The sequence below is a fragment of the Oryctolagus cuniculus genome, chromosome 18 (assembly GCF_964237555.1).
Source record: "Oryctolagus cuniculus chromosome 18, mOryCun1.1, whole genome shotgun sequence".
NCBI lineage: Eukaryota > Metazoa > Chordata > Mammalia > Lagomorpha > Leporidae > Oryctolagus > Oryctolagus cuniculus.
This window is the reverse complement of record NC_091449.1, coordinates 18,275,107-18,290,997: the sequence shown is the minus strand read 5'-3', so window position 1 is coordinate 18,290,997 and position 15,891 is coordinate 18,275,107. Positions and strand designations below refer to the sequence as shown.

The 15,891-nt window shown below is 49.5% G+C and overlaps 1 protein-coding gene across 1 annotated transcript in view; it reads left to right on the top strand.

Annotated features, from left to right (window-relative positions):
• LOC138846464 (putative ATP-dependent RNA helicase TDRD12) overlaps positions 1 to 14,477 on the top strand; it is a 35,954-nt gene extending 21,477 nt beyond the window's left edge. The window contains exon 5 of the mRNA XM_070062415.1: positions 11,839 to 14,477. Within this exon, the coding sequence (XP_069918516.1) occupies positions 11,839 to 11,860 (22 nt within the window). The 3' untranslated portion in view covers positions 11,861 to 14,477. The remainder of the gene's footprint in view (positions 1 to 11,838) is intronic.
• The last annotated feature ends 1,414 nt before the right edge of the window (positions 14,478 to 15,891 follow it).

Below are 15,891 nucleotides of genomic sequence, written 5' to 3'. Positions count from 1 at the left end.
TCAAACTAGCTGTGAGTAGAATTCTCAAGCACCCACCCCAGGGCCTGAGCTCTGTGTCTTTTGACTTAAAAAAACAACTTATAAAAAGTAGTAGAGGCCGGCGCCGTGGCTCAATAGGCTAATCATCCGCCTTGTGTCGCTGGGACACCGGGTTCTAGTCCCGGTTTGTGCCCTGGATTCTGTCCCGGTTGCCCCTCTTCCAGGCCAGCTCTCTGCTGTGGCCAGGGAGTGCAGTGGAGGATGGCCCAAGTGCTTGGGCCCTGCACCCCATGGGAGACCAGGAAAAGCACCTGGCTCCTGCCTTCGAATCAGCGCAGTGCACCGGCCGCAGTGGCCATTGGAGGGTGAACCAATGGCAAAGGAAGACCTTTCTCTCTCTCTCTCTCTCTCACTGTCCACTCTGCCTGTCAAAAAAAAAAAAAAAAAGTAGTAGAGTAATTCTAAAGAAAAGCTTTCATGAAATAAAACTGCTGGAGCATTAAAAAAAAGTTGACCACATGCCTGCCTCTGTCCTACGTCTTTCCTCCTGGAGGCCTCTGTGGGCTGTGCAGGCTGTGACCTTCTCACCCTCCGTTGGTGCACTTACATACCCATGTGATCGTGGATCCTGCCCTCTGTTAGTGCACTTACACACCCCTGTGAGCCTGGCACCTACCCTCTGTCCGTGAGGTTAGACACCTCTGTGGGCATGGACTTTCTTAGGAAGAGAACAGGCTGTCTTGTTTGCAGAATTAACTTAGGAGTAGCTGTGGAGGTTCTTTGCCAATCCATATCCCTCTCCTAACCACTTTGAGTCTTTTTCATGGGTGACTATGACCGATATGGTTATTGGATTTAACCAGTTTCTTCTTGACAGCCAGCTAGATTTTCAAGCCATTTTGTGTTGTGTGTTCCCATAAGAATGTGGGTATATCCACGTAACTTACATCCCTGTCACGGCTCCTTCCTCCTGGTGTGTGGTTACTGTGTGATGTTTCCCTAGAGTGGGCCCCTGCACCAGGCTGTATTCTGCACGGTGTGCCTGTGATCTCTGCTCTTTAAGGAGCACTACTGAGGGCTGGATTTCTGTTTCTGTAGTCTGTGGGGCAGCCACTCTCACCTGGAGCTCCTCTGTCTCTCACTTCCCAGACTGTGGTGTTAACAGAAGAAAGGCTGTATAGGGAGCAGCCCAGTCCTGTCTCTATTTGCATAAGCTGGTACTGGTGCACTGTGCGCCCTGAACTCGGAAGTTACCTCTGCTCTGTGGCCCCTTTGGAGACCTCGTGCTCCACGCCCCACCATGCCCATCACCACAGTTCCCTTGGGAGGTGAGTGCATCACTCTTGGGACCAGCCTCAGAGTAGTATGCTCCAGTAAGCCAGCTTGTCTCTGCTTGGGTCCGTGTGTCCTGCTCGGCTGCTCTCTGGCATCCTGCTCTGTGCTTGTGCACTTCTGCTCTGCAGTGAGGAGACCCGCTGAGCAGCCCCTGTGCTGTTCCTCTCGCAGAGCAGCCAGCTGCAGGCCATCCAGGTGTGGTTTGGGCAGCAGCTTGTGCTCCCCAGCTACCCCTTGGGCAACCCGTTTCCTGTCCTTCTCACCCCCTTCCTACTGACCCCCTTTCCAGGACTACTGGGGTCTTTTCCACCCTCAGGATACCCCTGGGGTAGGTGGAGGACTTAAGAGTAAGTTCGTTTTTTTTTTTTAATTTCCAAGGATTTTTCTTGAAGAGTTGAAAAGAAAGGGGGAGAGATCTTCCATTTGCTGGTTTCCTCCTTAGATGGCTGTGATGGTTGAGACTGAGCCAGGCTGAAGCCCGGAGCCTGGACCTCCATCTAGTTTCCCAAACGGGTGGCAGGGCCCAAGGATTTGGTCCATCTTCCACTGCTTTCCCAGGAGCATTAACTGGATTGGAAGTGGAGCAGCCAGGACTTAAACGGGCACCCATTTGGGATGCTGGCGTTGCAGGCAGCAGCTTAACCAGCCACGCCATGGTGCCGGCCCCAAGAGGAACTTTTCTTACTGGGTTTTCATCGTCATCTTTGGCAGGTGATGCCTTTGCACTCACATGTTATTAAGAATAGTTTTCTTAATGTGTATTACAGTTTTTGACAGATTTGTCAGATTTCCCTCCAGAAAGATTATAGCAATTTATACTATCATTATTGGGGTTTCTTTTCCTATACAACCTCATTAATAGGCTTTTTTTTTAAAAAAAAGATTTTATTTATCTACTTGAAGGAGTTACACAGAGGAGAGGCAGAGAGAAAGAGGTCTTCCATCCGCTGGTTCACTCCCCAGTTGGCTGCAATGGCCAGAGCTGTGCCGATCCGAAGCTAGGAGCCAGGAACTTCCCCAGGTCTTCCCACATGGGTGCAGGGGCCCAAGGACTTGGGCCATCTTCTACTGCTTTCCCAGACCATAGCAGAGAGCTGGATCAGAAGAGGAGCAGCCGGGACTTGAACTGACACACATATGTGATGCCAGCACTGCAGGCAGTGGCTTTACCTGCTGCACCACAGCACCGGCCCTGTTACTAGGCTTTTTAATTTCTGCTTGTTTGCTGGGTGAACATGATCTCTTGTTTTAACTTGCATTTTTTCACTTGCAAAGTTGGGTATCTCTTTAGTGTTTATTGTGTGTGTGTGGAGAGAGACTGATTTACCTGTTATTTTAGATTGATATTTCTCTTCAGTTATTTGACTTTATCTTATTAGAAATCTAATATTTGTTAAAAAAGAAAAGCTCATTAAGTATTTTTTATGTGAATAGTTTTAGAACTGCTATATTGTACTTTATCCTTGTAATTTTTTTATTTGAAAGTCAGAGTTAGCGAGAGAGAGAGAAATATCTTCTATCTACTGGCTTACTCCCCAGATGGCCACAATGGCTGATTCTGGACCAGGTGGAATCTGGGAGCTCCATCTGGGTCTCCCATGGTGGTAGCAGTGGCCCAAGCACTTGGGGTACGTTCTGCTGCTTTTCCTAGGCCATCAGCAGGGAGCTGGATTGGAAGTAGAGCGGCCTGGAAATGAACCGGTGCCCATAATGGGATGGAGGCTTCACAGACAGACGGTGGCTCCACCTGGTACCCCGTAACACCTGCCCCCTGTAATTATCTAGATGTAGTGTAGATACTACCTTTCTTAGTAAAAATAAAAATAACTACTACTTTTGAACATTGATTATGTCTAGCCTGTGGGGTAAATATTCTCTATATACTTCCTCATTTGATCTTTTTTTGTTTGTTTGTTTGTTTTTTTTGTTTTGTTTTTTTTTTTTTTGTAAGAGTTAGAAGTAGATAGTCAGCGAGAGAGCAACTCCATTCCTTCCATTAGTTCACTCGCCAAAAATCTGCAGTGGCCAGAGCTGAGCTGATCCAAAGCCAGGAGACAAGAGTTTCTTCCAGGTCTTCCACATGGGTGCAGGGACCCAAGGACTTGGGCCATCCTCTACTGCTTTCCCAGGCCATAGCATAGAACTGGATCAGAAGAGGAGCAGCCAGGACACGAACCAGTACCCATATGGGATGCCAGCACTGCAGGCTGGGCTTTAACCCACTGCACAACAGCACGCCACCCCCCATTTGATCTTTAAAACAACTCTCGGAAGGAATGGATCTCGTGATACAGCCGATTAAGCCACTGCTTGGGGCACCTTTGGTTCCATACTGGAGCACCTGATGTAAGTCCTGGCTGCCCACTTCCAGGACAGCTTCCTGCTAGTGCCCTAGGAGACAGCAAATGGTAGATCGAATCCTGAGTACCTGCCACCTGTGAGGGTGACCTGAGTGGAGTTCCGGGCTCCTGGTTTCGGCATGGTCCAGGCCCAGTTGTTGAAGACATTTGGAGAGTGAACCAGTAGATAGAAGATTTCTCTCTCTCTCTTGCCCTCTCTGATGCTCTGCCTTTCAAATAAATAAAAATGAATAAACATTTAAAAAACTAAAATAACTCTTGAAGTATGGTGGTAGCATATGTGATAGATCCAAACAAGAGAAATGTAAAATATTTTATTCTGATCTTGACTTTTTATTTTATTTTTATTCCTTCTAAATACTGGTTTCTCCTGATTTTCTACTGCCTATACCTTGTCCTATGATTTTCTTTCCAAAGCATAGGCGAGATGTAGAAAGGTTAAGTTGATAGAGATCAAATGGGAGGTGGCGAATGGGTGCTCTAGTGGGCAGAGTGAGGACCATAGCAGCCGCTTCCCCACAGCTGCCCCTACACTGTTGGCTTAGCCGACATGTACTGATCCCTCTCTGTGCCAGCCTGTGGAGACGCAGTGATCTCAGAATCGCTGCCCCAGGGAGCTTGTGTTTTGATTTGTCACAGGTAACTGATGTTGCAGCAGGCAGTGCCAGGTGGTGAGCACAGGTCACCTCACTGGGGCCCTGGGATGTGAGTTTGTGTTGGTGCAGGCAGCAGTGTGGAGAGAGGTGTGTCACAGGAAGTAGCTGGGGTCTTTATCCCCACCCGGAGCAGGGCCAGAGCTATGCTCTCTGCTGTGTGCATCGTGTGCTTGATTGGTCATGCAGAAAGAGCCCTGTGTGTGGTTTACAAAGCAAGATAGTGTACTAACTAAAGTGTCCTTGGCCCTCACTGGAGTGTTGCAATGTTCCCACTGGTTTCCTTTTTCTGGTCCAGGGTGTGAGCCAGGCCTCCAGCTTGCCTCCAGTGTCCTGTCTGGTTAGTCTCCCAGAGTCTGGGACAGTTCTTCAGTCTTCCTTCATGGCCTGGACGCTTCTGAAGAGTCCTGGTCAGTTATGCTGCAGAGGAACGTTCAGTTTGACTTGGCCTGATGTTCTCATGATCAGACTGAGGCTGTGCGTGTTGGCAGAGAGAGAGAGGTCTGCCATCCACTGGTTCACTCCCCAACTGGCTGCGACGGCTGGAGCTACGCCGATCCAAAGCCAGGAGCCAGGAGCTTCCTCTGGGTTTCACACACAGGTGCAGGAGCCCAGGGACTTGGGCCATTTTCTGCTTTCCCAGGCCATAGCAGAGAGCTGGATCGGAAGTGGGGCAGCTGGGACTAGAACTGGCACCTGTATGCCATGCCAGCACTGCAGGCAGCAGCTTTACCTGCAACACCACAGCGCCAGGCCCTATCAAGACATTCTGAATTTGCTACGGTGAGGTTCACTTTTTCCATCATTCCTTATACAGTTTTAAAACTTTAATTATCTTTTTTTAAAAAGATTTATTTATCTATTTGAAAGTCAGAGAGAGAAGGAGAGACAGAGAGAGAGAGAAGTCTTTCATCTACTGGTCCACTGCCCAACCAGCTGAAATGGCCAGAGCTGAGTTGACCTGAAGCCAGGAGCCAGGAACCTTCCCTGGGCCTCCCACATGGGCACAGGGGCCCAAGGACCCGGGCCATTCTCCAGTGCCTTCCCAGGTCATTGCATAGAGCTGGATTGGAAGTGGAGCAGCCAAGATCCGAACTAGCACCCACATGGGATGCGGGATGCTGGCACCACAGGCCTAGGCCCTAACCCGTTGAACCACAGCACTGGTCCTTTATTTATCTTTTTTTAAAAAGGTTTTATTGGCCAGCCCTGTGGCTCACTAGGCTAATCCTCTGCCTGCAGCGGCGGCACCCTGGGTTCTAGTCCCAGTCAGGGCGCCGGATTCTGTCCCAGTTGCTCCTCTTCCAGACCAGCTCTCTGCTGTGGCCTGGGAGTGCAGTGCAGGATGGCCCAGGTGCTTGGCCCCTGCACCTGCATGGCAGAACAGGAGGAGGCACCTGGCTCCTGGCTTCGGATTGGAACAGTGCGCCGGCTGCAACGTGCTGGCCCTGGCAGCCCCTTGGGGGGTGAACCAACGGAAAAAGGAAGACCTTTCTCTCTCTCTCTCTCTCTCTCTCTCTCTCTCTCTCCTACTCTGCTTGTCAAAAAAAATAAAATAAAATAAAAATATTTTATTTATTTTTAACTTTTATTTAATGAATATAAATTTCCAAAGTACAGCTTATGGATTACAATGGCTTCCCCCCATAATGTCCCTCCCACCCACAGCCCTCCCCTTTCCCACTCCCTCTCCCCTTCCATTCACATCAAGATTCATTTTTGATCCTCTTTATGTACAGAAGATCAGTTTAGCATACATTAAGTAAAGATTTCAACAGTTTGCTCTCACACAGAAACATAAAGTAAAAAATAATAGATGATTTTTTAAATGATGATGAAATCAGATCAGACCTATTGTCATGTTTCATCCCAGTGAGAGTCAAGTTGGGAATTGATAATTTCTTTTTTTCTTTTTTTTACAGAAGATCAGTTTAGTATACATTAAGTAAAGCTTTCAACAGTTTGCACCCCCATAGAAACACAAAGTGAAATATACTGTGTGAGTACTCGTTATAGCATTAAATCTCACTGTACAGCACATTAAGGACAGAGATATCCTACATGAGGAGTAAGTGCACAGTGACTCCTGTTGTTGACTTTACAAATTGACACTCCTGTTTATGGCATCAGTAATCTCCCTATGCTGCAGTCATGAGTTTCCAAGGCTATGGAAGCCTTTTGAGTTCTCCAACTCCTATCTTGTTTAGACAAGGTCATAGTCAAAGTGGAGGTTCTCTCCTCCCTTCAGAGAAAGGTACCTCCTTCTTTGAAGACCTGTTCTTTCCACTGGGATCTCACTCATAGAGATCTTTCATTTAGGGTTTTTGTTTTTGTTTTTTTTTGCCAGAGTGTCTTGGCTTTCCATGCCTGAAATACTCTCGTGGGCTTTTCAGCCAGATCTGAATGCCTTTAGGGCTGATTCTGAGGCCAGAGTGCTGTTTAGGACATCTGCCATTCTATGAGTCTGCTGAGTATCTCGCTTCCCATGTTGGATCACTCTCCCCTTTATTTATTCTATCGGTTAGTATTAGCAGGTACTAGACTTGTTATGTGATCCCTTTGACTCTTAGTCCTTTCATTATGATGAATTGTGAACTGAAATTGATCACTTGGACTAGTGAGATGGCATTGGTATATGCCACCTTGATGGGATTGAATTGGAATCCCCTGGTATGTTTCTAATTCTACCATTAGGGGCAAGTCAGCTTGAGCATGTCCCAAATTGTACATCTCTTCCCTCTCTTATTCCCACTCTTATGTTTAACAGGGATCACATTTCAGTTAAATTTCAACACTTAAGAATAACTGTGTATTAATTACAGAATTAAACCAGTCATATTAAGTAGAACAGACAAAAAAAATACTAAGAGGGATAATGTATTAAGTTGTTCATTAACAGTCGGGGCTATGCTGATCAAGTCACCATTTCTCATAGTGTTCATTTCACTTCAACAGGTTTCCTTTTTGGTGTTCAGTCAGTTGTCACTGATCAGGGAGAACATATGATATTTGTCCCTTTGGGACTGGCTTATTTCACTCAGCATGATGTGTTCCAGATTCCTCCATTTTGTTGCAAATGACTGGATTTCATTGTTTCTTACTGCGGTATAGTATTCTAAAGAGTACATATCCCATAATTTCTTTATCCAGTCTACCGTTGATGGGCATTTAGGTTGGTTCCAGGTCTTGGCTATTGTGAATTGTGCTGCAATAAACATTAGGGTGCAGACTGCTTTTGTGTTTGCCAATTTAAATTCCTTTGGGTAAATTCCAAGGAGTGGGATGGCTGGGTCGAACAGTAGGGTTATCTTCAGGTTTCTGAGGAATCTCCAGACTGACTTCCATAGTGGCTTGACCAGTTTGCATTCCCACCAACAGTGGGTTAGTGTCCCTTTTTCCCCACATCCTTGCCAGCATCTGTTGTTGGTAGATTTCTGTATGTGAGCCATTCTAACCGGGGTGAGGTGAAACCTCATTGTGGTTTTGATTTGCATTTCCCTGATTGCTAGTGATCTTGAACATTTTTTCATGTGCCTGTTGGCCATTTGGATTTCCTCTTTTGAAAAATGTCTATTGAGGTCCTTGGCCCATCTCTTAAGTGGGTTGTTGGTTTTGTTGTTGTGGAGTTTCTTGATCTCTTTGTAGATTCTGGTTATTAACCTTTATCTGTTGCATAGTTTGCAAATATTTTATCCCATTCTGTCGGTTGTCTCTTCACTCTCCTGACTGTTTCTTTTGCAGTACAGAAACTTCTCAATTTGATGCAATCCCAGTAGTTGATTTTGGCTTTGACTGTCTGTGCCTCCCGGGTCTTTTCCAGAAACTCTTCGCTTGTGCCAATATCTTGAAGGGTTTCTCCAATGTTCTCTAATAACTTGATGGTGTCAGGTCGTAGATTTAGGTCTTTAATCCATGTTGAGTGGATTTTTGTGTAAGGTGTAAGGTAGGGGTCTTGCTTCATGCTTCTGCACGTGGAAATCCAGTTTTCCCAGCACCATTTATTGAATAGACTGTCCTTGCTCCAGGAATTGGTTTTAGATCCTTGATCAAATATAAGTTGGCTGTAGATGTTTGGGTTGATTTCTGGTGTTTCTATTCTGTTCCATTGGTCTATCCATCTATTTCTGTACCAGTACCATGCTGTTTTGATTACAACTGCCCTGTAGTGTGTCCTGAAATCTGGTATTGTGATGCCTCCAGCTTTGTTTTTGTTGTACAAGATTGCTTTAGCTATTTGAGGTCTCTTTTGCCTCCATATGAATTTCAGCATCATTTTTTCTAGATCTGAGAAGAATGTCTTTGGTATCCTGATTGGAATTGCATTGAATCTATAAATTGCTTTTGGGAGAATGGACATTTTGATGATGTTGATTCTCGCAATCCATGAGCATGGAAGATTGTTCCATTTTTTGGTATCCTCTTCTATTTCTTTCTTTAAGACTTTGTAATTCTCATCGTAGAGATCTTTAACGTCCTTGGTTAAGTTTATTCCAAGGTATTTGATTGTTTTTGTAGCTATTGTGAATGGGATTGATCTTAGCAGTTCTTTCTCAGCCATGGCATTGCTTGTGTATACAAAGGCTGTTGATTTTTGTGCATTGATTTTATATCCTGCCACTTTGCCAAACTCCTCTATGAGTTCCAATAGTCTCTTAGTAGAGTTCTTTGGATCCCCTAAGTAAAGAATCATATTGTCTGCAAAGAGGGATAGTTTGACTTCTTCCTTCTCAATTTGTATTCCTTTAATTTCTTTTTCTTGTCTGATGGCTCTGGCTAAAACTCCCAGAACTATGTTAAATAGCAGTGGTGAGAGTGGTCATCCCTGCCTGGTGCCAGATCTCAGTGGAAATGCTTCCAACTTTTCCCCCATTCAATAGGATGCTGGCCATGGGTTTTTCATGAATTGCTTTGATTATATTGAGGAATGTTCCTTCTATACCCAATTTGCTTAGAGTTTTCATCATGAAAGGGTGTTGAATTTTATCGAATGCTTTCTCTGCATCAATTGAGATAATCATATGGTTTTTCTTTTGCAGTCTGTTAATGTGGTGAATCACATTGGTTGATTTGCGAATGTTGAACCATCCCTGCATACCAGGGATAAATCCCACTTGGTCTGGGTGGATGATTTTTCTGATGTGTTGTTGTATTCTATTGGTGTGAAATTTATTGAGGATTTTTGCGTCTATGTTCATCAGGGATATTGGTCTATAATTTTCTTTTAGTGCTGCATCTTTCTCTGGCTTAGGGATTAAGGTGATGCTGGCTTCATAGAAAGAATTTGGGAGGATTCCATCTTTTTCAATTGTTCTGAATAGTTTGAGAAGAAATGGGATTAGTTCTTCTTTAAATGTCTGGTAGAATTCAGCAGTGAATCCATCTGGTCCTGGGCTTTTCTTTGTTGGGAGGGCCTTTATTACTGTTTCGATTTCTGTTTCAGTTATCGGTCTATTTAGGTTTTCTATGTCTTCATGGTTCAATTTTGGTAGATTGCATGTGTCCAGGAATCTATCCATTTCTGATAGATTTTCCTGTTTGCTGGCATACAGGTCCTTGTAGTAATTTCTGATGATTCTTTTTATTTCTGTGGTGTCTGTTGTTATGTTTCCTTTTTCATCTCTGATTTTATTGATTTGGGTCTTTTCTCTTCTTTTTTTAGTTAGTTGGGCCAATGGGGTGTCCATTATGTTTATTTTTTCAAAAAACCAGCTTCTCGCTTGGCTGATTTTTTGTAATGTTTTTTTGGATTCAATCCTGTTAATTTCTTCTCTGCTTTTAATTATTTCATTCTCCTACTAGATTTGGGTTTGGTTTGCTGCAGTTTTTCTAGGTCCTTGAGATGTGCTGAAAGCTCATTTATTTGGTACCTTTCCAATTTCTTGATATAGGCACCTATTGCTATTAACTTGCCTCTCAATACTGCTTTTGCTGTATCCCATAAGTTTTGATATGTTGTGTTGTGAAAACTTCTAAATGTTCTTATCATAAATTTTTTGAAATCCATATCTTGCATTTCTTCTATCTCATCATCTTCATAATCTTGGCTTGGGGTGTTTTGTTTATTTGGAGGCATCATAGTGTCATCGTTGATCTTGTTCCCTCGATTTCTGTGTTTGTTGCTTGGCATAGTTAATTCTTCTTTCGTCACTGTGCTTTTTTTTTTTTTTTATACTATGTCTGTGTTAAGTGGACTGCCTGCTGTTGGAGGAGCCTTGGAGGCTTGAGATGGGTGTGGCCTGATAGCTCTGCTTGGTTCTTCTGGGTTACGGGTGTGCAAAGGTGACACCCTCAGGTTATGCGTGGTAAATCTCTCCTTTTTATTTATTTATTTATTTAGGAGGTAAGTAATACCGCACCGCACTGCTGTGCAGAATTGATGGTATTTAGCTTCCGATCTCTGGCTTCTACCCAAAGAGTCTGTGCAGGCTCTGTTTCTCCTCTGGACTCCCACTGGGTTGCCTAGGCTACTGAATTGTAGTGACTCAGTTCCTTAGCTCTCCCTAGTTGTTATCTAAATCCAGAGTGAAGGCCTGCTCTTTGTCTCTTGCTTGCCTTTGCAAGGTTGGCAGAGAGAGAAACTCCTCTGTACCAGTACCCCCCCACCTTTTTTCCTTCTTTCCTGTAGTCAGTCTGGTGAACTTTCCCACTCCCCTCTAGATTCTGACCGCCATTTCCCCGCCAATGTCTCAGGTTACTGAGCTCACCTCCCCTTCCAGCACCGATGTGTGGACTCGGAGCCCTGGGCGTCCCTGCTCTCCCTGCTGGTGTCTGTGTGACATCCACTCCCCTTCCTGCACTGGCGCGCAGACCATGCAGCTCCCGCAGCTCGGCTTCCGCGCGGTGGGCGACCTTGTTCTCCCAGTAGGTCCTCCGAGTCACAGCCACTAGATCCGGAAGAGTTTCCTCTGCAGTTTTTTCCTGATCCTTTTTCTGAGGCTACCATAACTCCACTTTTATTAAACTAAATTTTCCTGGACTATCGGTGCGTGCCCTCACTATTCCACCATCTTGGCTCCACCCCGTCCTTCAATAAAAATATTTTATTTATTTGAGAGGTAGAGTTATAGACAGAGAAAGACGTAGAGAAAGGTCTTCCTCTGCTGGTTCACTCCCCAAATGGTTGCAGTGGCAGGAGCTGAGCTGATCAGAAGTCAGAAGCCAGGAGCTTCTTCCAGCTCTCTCACAGGGGTGCAGGGGCCCAAGCACCTGGGCTATCTCCCACTGCTTCCCAAGGCCATAAGCAGAGAGCTGGCTTGGAAGAGGAGCAGCTGGGATGCAAACTGGCCCCATACAGGATGCCGGTGTGGCAGGTGGAGGCTTAGCCTACTGTACAGAGCACAGGCCCCTATTGATCTTTCTATTTCTTTGAAAGGCAGAGAGACAGAGATCCTCAATATCCTGGGTCACTGCTCCTGCAGTCTCCCCCTGTCCCCTGTAGTGACACTGCACACCCACCCCTGTGGGCCCTGCTGAGGCCCTGACGGTGGGTCCTCCAATGCCTCTGTCCCCAGGTGCCGTTCCCCCTGGCTCTGAGGATGCGGGACATCTACATCCTGGAGGGCGAGCACGTGCTCTCGGCCATGGCATACACGGCCCTCAAGATCCATCACAGTGAGTCCTCAGGGCCCACAGAGGCCCGGGTGCTGGGACGGAGGAGCTGGGGGTCCCCCTGCCTGTCCCTCGTGAGCAGGACTTGAGGGAGGCATGAGGGGGTTTGGGAGGCCTGGGTTCCCTTCAGGAGGGCACTGAGAATCCCCCTGTTGCATCCCCAATCCCAGGCCCCCACAGACCACAAGGAGAAGTGGCCAGGGTCATCGCACTGGAAATTGGCCCCTGAGCAGTCCCTCCAGTGCTTGGCGTGACACCCAAGACATCCTGGCCCGATGACCACAACTGTCTGCACACAGGACCCTCCTAGGACAGGTGGGTGGGTTCCCACCTGGATGTGGGCAGGGCTAGAGGGAGGTGGGGCTGTGGGAGACCCTGTGCAGTGAAGGGGAAACCAGCCAGCACTGGATCCCCTTTAGCCATCTGAGAACCCCCGGAAGGCCCAGGTGCCCTGAGCCCAGTTGTGGGGGCCGAGTGCACTCCTGTGAGCAGGGGTGGGCACAGAGGCAGGCGCTGGGGGCCCCTGTGGCAGAACTCAAGGGCAACTGAGTGTGGGCTCCGCAGCTCTAGCCTCGGGCCAACAGAAGGCAGCGGGACCCGGAGCATCGCTGGCCTCTGGGCTCCGGTGGGGAGGGGTCCCTGTGCTCGTCCCCTGCTGCAGCTGCCATCAAGGACCTGAGCGCCTGGGTCCCCATGCAGAGCAGAGATGGGTTTGTCCCAGCTCTGAGGCTCTAAGTGGGGGCCCAGTTGCAGGCTGTCCAGGCACTGGGGAGGCCCCACTGTGCCTCCAGGTGCTGCCTCCCCTGGGTGCTCATAGGACAGTAGCAGTGACAGCCCAGTCTCACCAGGAAAGAGACAGTGGCCCAGGGGCAGAGGACACAGGGCACCCCTGCCACCTCTTTAGAAACTGCATTCCCTGTCCCCAAGTCCTGAACCGGACTCCATGTCTGCCCCACAGCCCCAGCTCTCACCCCCATCATCTTAGGCTCAGTTCCTTTCCAGCCATGTAGGAGGGACTCAGATGCGGGAAATCAGCCAATGCACTGTTAGGGCGCAGGAGGTCAGGTGGGGGAGGTGACGGGGTCCTGAGTTGGTGCTTTAGTCCCCAGAGATGAGAGTGAGGTGGGGAGTTCAGGGCCATCCACCCTGTGGGGCTGTGCAGGAGGAGCCGGTGGTGTCCCAGGGCTCCCCTTGCCCGGGCTGCACACACCCTCCCCTCTGGGGCCAGCAGCCTGGAAGAGTCCTCAGCGTCACACGTGGTGATGGGGACCCCAGGATGAGGTCGGGGCAGGCACCCTGCAGGCCAGACGGGGGCTGTGGAGAAGCAAACCGCGTCTCTTCTTCTTCCAGCCAAGGCCATCGAACAGTGCAGCAGGCCCCTGGGGCAGGCACGCGTCCCCCAGATGCACGTTCCTGCCCCCACTGCTCCGAAGGCCAAAATCACCATTCAGGACACAGTGGCAGTGTGGGAGCAGACCAGGGGTCCCGCTACTCGTGCAGTGATGATCCGTCCTCCAGGAAGCTTTGGCCTCCGCATCACCAAGAGGGAAGGCATGGAGGAGGAGGAGAGCTGGGAAGGCAGCCCAGAGCCCCTCGGCCTGGGCTCCCCTGTGGGGACCGCAGAGTCTCCAGGTTCTGCCAGCCCCACGGAGTCTCCAGAGTGCTCGAGGTGGGGAGGCCTGTGCCAGTGCGCCAGTCTCCCTAACCTGAGCGGGCCAGAGCACAGGGAGGACGACTCCTCCGACGCTGGCAGCCGGGAGGGCCTGTGGATGTGGGCTCCTCCACGGGCCTCGGAGCCCCCGGAACCAGGGCCCATGCAGGCTGTCCCCGCCTGGGGGCCACGGCTGAAGACTTCCCCCTACTGGCATGGCAGCCCCACGCACTCTGGGGACAGTCACGGGCTGGAGCCGGCCAGAGCCAGCCCTGGGCTGGGAGACCAGACCCGCGTGCCCTCCCTGGCCAGAGGCCTCCTTACCTCTTATTCCATGGGGCACCTGGATGATGGGTGCCTCCTAGAAGAGAGGCCGAGTCCACCATCTGTCCTGCCCAGGCTGGGCAGCAGCCTTCCGTTTGTCTTCACGGCATCCTATGCACTTGGTTGAGCCCCCACCGCCCAGGCTCTTCCTGGGGCCAGGACACCCTGACACTGGAAGACAACAGCCGTGCCAGGAGCCACTGTACTCTCCTCCCCGCCCCCCTCCCCCACCGCCACCCTCAGGTGGTGCTGAGCCTGTATTAAATTGTTCCATGGAAAGGAGTTTGCTCCAGTTTGTGACCCCGGTGCCCAGCGGCAGCAAGCTTCCCCGTGTTCCTGGGGAGATGGGTGGTTCCACAGCCCCCATCCTCAGGCAGAGACCCGCTCAGGACCCTGCAGGCACAGAAGAAACTCCTGGCTCCTGGCTTTGGATCGGCACAGCTCTGGCAGTTGTGGCCGTCTGGGGAGTGAACGAGCAGATGGAAGACCTCTCTCTCTGTCTCTGCCTCTCCTCTCTCTGTGTAACTCTGACTTTCAAATAAATAAATAAATCTTTAAAAAATGGAATTATTTATGTATTCAAAATGTAGAGTGACAGTGAAAGAGAGACAAATCCTTCATCTACTGGTTGATTCCCCAGAAGTCCTTGAGGTCCAGTTCTATGCCAAGCGAAGGTCAGGAACCAGAATTCCAACTGTGACTCCCATGCGGGAGCAGCGGCCCACATATTGGGGCCGTCTTCCACTGCTTTCCCAGGCCTGTTGGCAGAGAGCTGGATCCGAAGCTGAGCAGCTGGGACTCGAACCAGCTCTCCACTATGGGATGCCATCATTGCAAGTTAGCACCACCCTGGCCCGTGCACTTTAAATGCTAATATCCATGAACTTATTGAAGTCCTCTCCTACCCATGTGAACGTGTCCTTGTTTAGAGACTTCAGAGAAGCAGGCCACGCCCTCAGCTCCTCTGACAGCCCTCATGTTCCTGGAGCTCCCGTCCCTCCACAAGGGAGGGAAACCATGGAGAACTGAAGACGGGAGGGCGAGCCTGAGCGCGCAGGGGCGAGTGTGCACTGGGGCTGAGCCTGGCTGTCACTCCTACTGGGCTCCCAGCTCCTGCTGGGCTGCACCCTGGGGAGCCCCAAGCACATCAGCGCTCCCCACCAGGCCCTCTTGCTGCTCCTGGCCACAGTGGACAGCAGAAGGCAAGCGTGTGCAGGTGGACGAGAGCAGAGCAAGCCAAGGAAGCAGAACTCGCCTTAGCACAAGCTTCCCTCTACCAGCCCAGTCCTGCCACAGCAAGAACTCACGTGCAGGGCAGGTGCTGGGGCACAGCGGGTTCCACTGCTGCTTAGGATGTGGGCATCACAGGTCAGAACGCCTAGAGTCCTGTCCCACTGCTGCTTCCTGGCCAGCTTCCGGCCAGCCCCAGCTGTGCTCCCCTGTGTGGGGGAGGTGAACTTGCAGCTGCAAGACTTCCCTCACCATATGGGTGCTGGTTCCAGTCCCAGGCATTCCTCTTCTGATCTAGCTCTCTGCTATGGCCTGGGAGAGCAATAGAAGATGGCCCAGATCCTTGGGCCCCTGCACCCACATGGGAGACCCTGAAGAAGCTCCTGGCTTTGGATCGACGCAGCTCCAGCTGTTGTGGCCATCTGGGGAGTGAACCAGTGGATGGAAGACCTCTTGCTCTCTCTCTGACTCTGTCAATGCTTCTCTGCAACTGTGGCTTTCAAATAAATTAAAAAAAAAAAAAAATGGAAGGAGGCCATGGAGGGAGGGAGACTGGGCAGGAGGTGGCAGAGGCAGCAGGGTGGGAGAGGGTGTGTGCGGGGAAGCCAGGGACAGAAGGGAGCTGGGCTCCCCTGGGGCGTCTTTCGGGGAGCACAGGTGCGGGAAGAGATGGAGAAGTCGTGCACGACCCCTGCCTTTTGACAAGGCTGCACTTCTCTGTGTGTCCTGGTTCTGTTCTCCCCACGGGAAG